Genomic DNA, 8,302 nt, shown 5'->3' with positions numbered 1-8,302 from the left:
GACTGGATAGGCCATTGGCCTAATCCAACATTGGCTTCTCTTGTGTTCTTATAGGAACTCTCGGTCTGGGGCAAGGGATGCTATGTATTCTTGGTGCTTGGGGGAGAGCAACAGTGGGAGGGCTCCTAGTGTCCTGCCCCCACTGCTGGACCTCCTGATGGCACCTGGTATTTTTGGCCACTGTGTGACAGAGTGTTAGACTGGATGGGCCACTGGCCTGATGCAACACATTGGCTTCTTTTATCTTCAGTCTCCTCGTTATTATGTTTGAGACAGGACACTGGGCTAGTTGGACTGTTGGGGCGATTTCTCACTAGAGCTGCCTCGCTGCGCAGCGCCGTTTGCCCCAACACAAACATGTCAATTTCACACCCGAGGCTGCGGGGCTGCATTTGACCCGTGGCTTCTCCCAGCACCATTTGCCCCAACACAAACATGTCAATTTCACACCCGAAGCTCCAGGGCTGCATTTTGACTCGGGGCTTCTCCCGATTTCCTCCGCAGTTTCATGATCCTCAAAAACCAGGATCACGAAACTGCGGAGGAAATCGGGCGAAGCCTCGAATCAAAATGCAGCCCCTGAGCTTTGGGTGTGAAATGTACATGTTTGTGTCAGGGCAAACGGCGGCTGTGCTGCGAGGCAGCTCTAGTGAGAAATCGCCCTCGGTCTGATCCAGCAGGGCTCTTCTTATGTTCTTAATTTGGATTTTCATGGTGTGGCATTTACTTTCTTTAAAAAAAATAATAATGTGTGCTGCTGTTCCTTGGCTGGTTCTGGCTCTTGAGTGTTGGTTTGTTGGTTTGTTTTCCAGATGCCAAAGAGAACCCCTACGGGGAGGATGACAACAAGAGCCCCTTTCCCTTGCAGCCCAAGAACAAGCGCAGCTACGCACAGAACGTCACCGTGTGGATTAAACCCAATGGCCTCCAGGTGAGTTTTAAAGCAGTCCTACGAGCCTGGCTCTCTTCCAGGAAATGTTCCCTTCTAAGCTTGTGAGCAAAAATTCTGCTTTGTGAGCTACCGTCAGTAAAGTTGTGAGCGAGCCATTTGGCTACATCCTTCCTGAGCTAAGACAAAAATGTGTGAGCCGGAGGCTAAAAAACTGTGAGCTAGCTCACACTAACTCAGCTTAGAGGGAATACTGGTCACAGCTGTGATCTGGGGAAACGTGGGCTTCTTCTGAAGTTTCTCCAAGGCTCGGTGTGTGTGTGTGTGGGGGGAATCCACTTCCTGGAAGGAAAGAAAAGAGAAGAGATTGGATTTATACCCCAGCCTTCACTTGGCGTCTCAAAGTGGCTTGCAGCCTCCTTCCCTTCCTCTCCCCACAACTGTGAGGTTCGGGGGGGTGAGAGAGCTCTTTTGAGGACTGCTCTTGAGAGAACAGCTCTGAGAGAACTTGTAACTGTCCCAAGGTCACCCAGCTGGCTGCATGTGGAGGAGTGGGGAATCAAACTTGGTTCTCCCTGATTAGAGTCTGCAGACTTAACCACTGCACCCAACCGGAAAGACCAGTGGTTCACCGGTCATCCCCCTTCCCTGCTCGTATGCCTGTGGAAAAGAGGCTGTGATGCCAGCGTGGCACAGAGCCAGGGCAAGCACTTTGCATTGACGGACTGTGCAGCCGGGAACAGGGTCCCCAACCTTTTTGAACCTGCTGGCTCCTGTGGAATTTGGACACAGTGTGGTTGGTGCAGCCCCAATATGGCTTCCGCAGGAGGCGGAACCAGCCACCAAATGGCTGCTGTAACTCATCTTCCGTCACACCGTGAAGATCCTTTGTGCTGAGGTGGCGGTTGCCAGTAGAGAGCCAGTTTGGTGTCCTGGTTAGGAGCGTGGACCTAAATCTGAGAGAACCGGGTTTGATCCCGCTGTCTGTTTCATTGTTGGCTGTGCGATCGCACCAGCATTGCGGTGGGTCAGAACCCTTCTGTGCCATCGGTGTTGAGTGAGATTCCCCTTTTTAAGGGACAAGTCTGGGTGCAAGATAGTGGCCATTGTATTGATATGGATAATTGGGCAAAAATCTGGAAAGTGATAAAATTCACTAGAGTTGTCACGTATAAGGAAAATATATACAAAATGTTCTACAGGTGGCACTCGTCTTCCAGAGAAATTAGGTCAATGTTATCCAGACTTATGGAATAATTCTTGGAAACGTAAGCAAAATGTGGGGACATACTATCATATGTGGTGGACATGCGGCAGAATTAAAAAGTACTGGTTGGGGATTCAAAGGATATTACAAGAATTATTAGGGATTACTTTTGGAACCAGAAATATTTTTATTGAATCTTATTCCAGATGATTATAACAAACTAGATGTATGTATGATAGTATACGTTACAACGATGGCTAGAATTTTGATTGCTAAACATTGAAAATCTGATATAATTCCATCGAGGGAAGAACTAGTTCAGACACTGTTTGAAATGGCGGAAATGGATAGACGAACTTATTTGTTAACAAGGCAAAGATGAAGAAGCACATGAAGAACTTTGGTCAAGATTGATAAATGTATTAAGTATCAGTCAGTTCAGTTTATTCGGCATATCACCAGCCCAATTATAAACAATACAAAAGGGTACCAATAATATATATAAAATATTTAAAATGTATTAAGTATATTAAATAGGTAATTCAGCTGATGTTTATTTTTAGAGAAAATTTAAGACTCTTTTGCACAAGGTTTATTGTAAGCGAATTTCTGTGTTGTAATTATAAAAGTTATATATATATATGTATATGTATATATATATGTATATATGTATGTATATGTATATGTATATATATGTGTGTGTGTATAATATATATATATATAGTTTGTGCTCATCCAGGAGGTTTCCTCCATGTCCTTTAGCAAAGTGTATAATCTCAGGCCTCCAGTTATAAAAGGAAGATTGAGCTTCCAGGGGTGTGGACGGATCCCGGCATACATGTTTGCCTTCTGTTGTGTTTGTGTGTTAGCACGATCCAGGCTGCCGGGGCGGGATGCTTAAGGGGTTTTTAAAAACCCTAAGACGATGCAGTGTAAAAGTTTGGAAGTTCGCTCATTTCTTCATCCACTTGGGTCCCATAACCGGGAGGGCAGTTTTAAGTGCTGATGACCCACGAGGATTTTTCTCTCCCTTCCTTTATAGACAGACGTACAGAAGATCCTCAGGAACGCACGGAAACTCCCGGAAAAGACACAGACCTTCTACAAGGTGAGGCGCAATGGGCTCTCGTGTCCCTCCCAAGCTGCCAGTAGCTGTCTTCTTCTTGAGACAGTAGAAAAGAGCAAGAGTCCAGGAGCACCGTAATTGTTGTTGTTCAGTCGCACAGTCGAGATGGACTCTTCATGACCCCGTGGACCACATCACGCCGGGCCCTCCTGTCTTCCGTCGTGCTCTGGAGTTTGCTCTATTTCATGTTTGTTGCCTCGATAACACTGTCTAACCATCTCATCCTTTGCCGTCCCCGTCTTCTTTGACCTTCAATCTTTCCCAGCATCAAGGTCTTCTCCAGTGAGTGCTCCCTTCTCATTTGGTGGTGGCCAAAGTATTTGAGCTTCAGTTTCATTATCTGGCCTTCCAGGGAACAGTCAGGGTTGATTTCTTTTAGGATTGACTGATTTGATCTCCTTGCAGTCCCAGGGACTCTCAAGAGTCGTCAATTCAAATGCATCTGTTCTTTGGCGCTTGGCTTTCCTTATGGCCCAACTGCTCACTGCTTCAGATACCTCACGAAACTTCTGTAGTGACTCACGAAGGCCCATCCCCTGCCACAAATTGTATTAGTCTTTAAGGTGCTCCTGGCCTCTCGCTCTTTTCTAGCCCTAAAAAAGGATACGTGACTCTTATCCAGGTGTCATTTTGTAGAAAAAGAGGTGCAGGAGCTCATTAGCATAACTTATTACCATAACTTATTTGTATATGCCACACCCCCTGACATAACCAGAAGTGTGTCAGAAGGCAACACCCAAAGCTCAGGCTCCACTGGACTGTTCTAGATTGCTAGCTATGGGGGGGGGGGACGACGTGCAAATCTGTCCTCATAGAGGAGGGAGAGTTTGTACCTGAATAAAACTTGGTCTTAAAGGTGCCACTGGACTGTTTTGGGCCGGAGGAGCTCTGCAATCTACCTGGCTGCTTCTTGGTCTGACTGAGGGCTGCTGGGAGCAGGGGGTGGGGCTTGTTGTATGTGCCCGCCCCCTGGGCTCTTTACTGCCGGAGCTCCACTCCTGCAGGAAATGACCCCTGCTCTTATCTCGTCCTAAAAAGACTGCATGGCCCATGAAAGCGCCTCCCCTGCCACAAATTTTGTTAGTCTTTAAGGTGCTCCTGGACTCTTGCTCTTTTCTACTCCTACAGACAGGCTTACAGGGCGACCCATCTTGATCTATCTCCTCCTTGAGAGGCAGTGTTTTTGTGTGTGGCCAAGTTACACTCAGGAAGTATATAATAATATAAAATATGTGACCAAGTTGACGGAATGGGTATGAGAAGCAGTGCCCCAGAGCATTGAGAAGTGGCCAGGGAAAGGGAAGGCTTGGGGGTCATCCCAGTTTTATTTGGGGGGGGGGGACTTGCCCCGCTTTGATCTGTTCCCTCCCCCTCACCAGTGCTCCCTCTAAGCCGTGGAGTCTTGTGAGCAAAAATTCTTCTTTGTGAGCGACTGCCACAAAAGTTGTGAGTCTGCTCCGGAGCCCTCCCTTCCTGAGCTAAGGCAACAAAGGTGTGAGCCGGAGGCTAAAAAACCGAGCTAGCTCACACTGACTCAGCTTGGAGGGAACAGTGCGGGCCCCCCTTTGCCCTTTTCTGCAGCAGCGACGCTGTCCCACTCCTTTTCATTGATAGGGGCCTCCCCTTGTCTCCCTAGGAACTGAACCTTGAACCGCTTACGAAAGGCTGCCTTGGCATTTGGGTTTCTGGACCTTCTCAAAGGCGTGGCCGATATCCTCGAAAGAGAGTGCACCCTGCTGCCAGACACGGCCCACCCTGACGCCGCCTTCCAGCTGACCCATGCAGCCCAGCAGCTCAAGCTGGCCAGCACGGGCACCTCCAACCACGCAACCTTCGACCACAACATCACCCCGCTGCAGACGGACTTCTCCAGCAGCGGGACAGACCGGCTGTGAGGCCCAAGAGCTCCGGCCGGCCCCCTAACTGCGCTGGGGGGGTCTCTTCCCTGTTCTCCTGTCTCCGAACAGTGAGAGTGGACTTCTGTTTTATTATTAAATGTGTTCTGTTTGTATCTCCCCTCCTCTCTTTCGCATCAGAGGCAACTGTCTTTGTGTGCTACAAAACAGTCTCAAGATCTCACTGGAGGAACACGTGTTCCTTTGAGATGAACTCGAGGCACCGAGGATGGAATCGAGTGATTCTCGGACATCCGTGCACGGTTTGAGGGCCTGGAAACGTGAGCGCCACTCAAAAACCCCTTAATTCAGCCGATAGGCTCCTAAAAGAGGTGTGTGTGTATATTAAATACCATCATGTTGCTTCTAAATTAAGGTGGCTCTATGAATAACGGCCTCCAAGACGTCCTGTAATTGATAGCCTTTTCCAGGTCTTGCAAACCAGAGCCACTTTGGTGTCGTGGTTAAGAGGGCGGGGTCTAATCTGGGAGAACCGGGTTTGATTCCCCACTCCTCCTCCACATGCAGCTGCTGGTGTGACCTCAGGTCAGTCACAAGTTCTCTCAGAGCTGTTCTCTCAAGGGCAGTCCTTGAAAGAGCTCCTTCAGCTCCAGCTACCTCACAGGCAATGCTCCCTCTAAGCTGTGGAGTCTTGTGAGCAAAAAAATCTACTTCGTGAGCTCCTGGCATTAAAGTTGTGAGCGAGCCATTTGGCTGCTGCATAAATCAGTTTGCTCTGGAGCCCTCCTTCCTGAGCTAAGACTAAAATGTGTGAGCCGGAGGCTAAAAAACTGTGAGCTGGCTCACACTAACTCAGCTTAGAGGGAACGCTGCTCACAAGGTGTCTGTTGTGGGGAGGGGAAGGGAAAGGAGACTGTAAGCTGCTCTGAGACTCCTTCGGGTAGTGAAGGGTATAAATCCAGTCTCCTCCTCCTCCAAGCGGAGGGTCGTGGCTTGATTGAGTCGATCCATCTCATGTTTCGTGTTCCTCTTTTGCTGCCCTCTTCAACGTTCCCGGGCATCATTGTCTTTCCCAGTGTCTCGTCCTCTCAGAATGTGACCCAAGTATGACAGCCCCCATTTAGTCGTTTTCACTTCTGGAGAGAGTTCAGTCTTGATTCGATATTGACCCCCCTCCAACTTACGTGTCTTTTGGGCGGTCCGCAGTATCCCCAGCGCTCTCCTCCAGCATCACCAAAGAGGTACAGAGGCCAAAAGGATGTTCTTAAAATCTTTATTAGAAATACATTTGCTTGCCTTCGGAAAGACTAATAAATGCAGATTTGAGAGGCGTCAAGCGCCCGCACCGTGGACTGCAACGTCACAGGTGGGCCTGCCTGGAAGCTCGGACGCTGTGGCCGGAACTGCGGCATGAAGCCAAAGAGGTTTTTCTGCTGGTGCAAGGCGGAGTGATTGCAGCCACATCCCCCTCCCTTCACCGCAGCCCAGCCCGCAAGGCTTTTTCTCCACAATTATTGTGGGGGGGGGGGGGATTGAAAGGAGCTCTTTCCTCTTGCACTAGTGGAAAAACTGATCAGGTCCAACCCTCCTGCTATTGCTAATACTAAGGATGCAATCCCAAGAATATGTTCCTGGCAGGAAGCACCACTGAATAAAACAGGACTTACTTCCAAGAAAGCCTTGCTTAGTAACGTTTCCCTGCGTGTGACAGTCCAGGGCTTTGTGATCGAAAGCCATTTTACTCACCTGGAGCACATGGCTGCGTCACCTCCCGTGACCTTTGTGCCCCGTCTTTCTCATCGCCACCAAAGGAGACAGTAAATTAAACAAAAAATGAAACCCGTGCAAAAATAACGAAAAACATTCAACAGACAATATAATGATATGAACTTATGTAAGTGTAGTTTATCAAAAAAAATATATAATGTATACTATGCAAATCAGTAGCTCAAAAATACAAAATAGCGGAACACAGGGTCCAGACACATAGATAACGTTCAGAAATAGTCCAAGTCAGATTTCTCAAAACAGTGAAAAGTCCAAACATCAATATTTATAATTCCTCCTCGCAAAACTCATCTCACCACTTGTGTATCCACTTGCTGCAGCGAGACGAGTTTTGCGAGGAGGAATTATAAATATTGATGTTTGGACTTTTCACTGTTTTGAGAAATCTGACTTGGACTATTTCTGAACGTTATCTATGTGCCTGGATCCTGTGTTCCGCTATTTTGTATTTTTGAGCTACTGATTTGCACAGTATACATTATATATATTTTTGATAAACTACACCGCTTATGTAAGTTCATATCATTGTATTGTCTGTTGAATGTTTTTTGTTATTTTTGCAAGGGTTTCATTTTTTGTTTAATTCACTCCCTACCGAGGAAGACGGGGCAAGAAGATCAGCGTCTCCCACAAAAGCAAGAATCTTGCTTAACGATGCCTCCTCCGGTAAAGTAGTACGCACAACCCTGATACAGATCCGTGCTAGGTGGAACAGTGTTAATGCTTTTAAGCCCCCTCATGCGTTCAGTAGTGGACACCCTAACCCCCCCCCCATCTAAAACCTGACCCCCCCCCCCCCCGCTTTGTAGTGCTAGTAATGGGAGGGGGGGTAGATTAACAAACACGATTGTCTGCACTTGTGTATTTCCCTTGGAGTGGTGGAGTTCCCTCATTTTTAGGTCTTAATTGCTTTTGGCCCTTTCGAGACTCCATAAAACAATGAGTTCCGGACCTGCTCTTGGATGGGGGAAATCATTTTGGTAAGAAAACCTTCTGGTCTGGGGCTGGGATGCTCTGTATTCGCCGGGGGGTGGGGGGGGGGCAACAGTAGTGTAGCTTCTGGAGTTCTGGCCCTGCTGGTGGACCTCGTGATAGACCCTGGTCTTCGGCTGCTACGTGAGACCGAGGGTTGGATTGGATGGGCCACTGGCCCGAAAGCAAACTGTTCTGAAAGCAAACTGATAGATGGGGTGGCTGTTCAAGTCTTGTCCGTAGCAGCAGAAAAGAGCAAGAGTCCCGTAGCATCTTAAAGACTAACAAAGTTTGTGGCAGGAGAGGCGCTTGTGTGAGCCACTGCTCACTTCTTCAGGTAGGAAGAGTATCTGCCACAAATTTTGTCAGTCTGTAAGGTGTTACTGGACTCTCGCTCCTTTCTACTGAAAGCAAACTGGTGATTGTTTGGGGGGGGGGCGCAAGGAAAGCGGGAGCACCCCAGA

At 48.1% G+C, this 8,302-nt stretch overlaps 1 protein-coding gene across 1 annotated transcript in view; it reads left to right on the top strand.

Moving 5' to 3' along the window:
- The window catches only part of VWA9 (von Willebrand factor A domain containing 9), a 21,262-nt gene extending 15,832 nt beyond the window's left edge, over positions 1 to 5,430 (top strand). Inside the window, 3 exon segments of the mRNA XM_015427135.1 lie at positions 813 to 931; positions 3,139 to 3,224; positions 4,859 to 5,430. Of these exon segments, the coding sequence (XP_015282621.1) occupies positions 813 to 931; positions 3,139 to 3,224; positions 4,859 to 5,117 (464 nt within the window). The 3' untranslated portion in view covers positions 5,118 to 5,430.
- Positions 5,431 to 8,302: the final 2,872 nt, after the last annotated feature.

The sequence above is a fragment of the Gekko japonicus genome, unplaced genomic scaffold (genome assembly GCF_001447785.1).
Source record: "Gekko japonicus isolate JY-2015 unplaced genomic scaffold, Gekko_japonicus_V1.1 scaffold639, whole genome shotgun sequence".
Classification (NCBI taxonomy): Eukaryota; Metazoa; Chordata; class Lepidosauria; order Squamata; family Gekkonidae; genus Gekko; species Gekko japonicus.
This window is presented reverse-complemented; position numbering and strand designations above follow the sequence as displayed.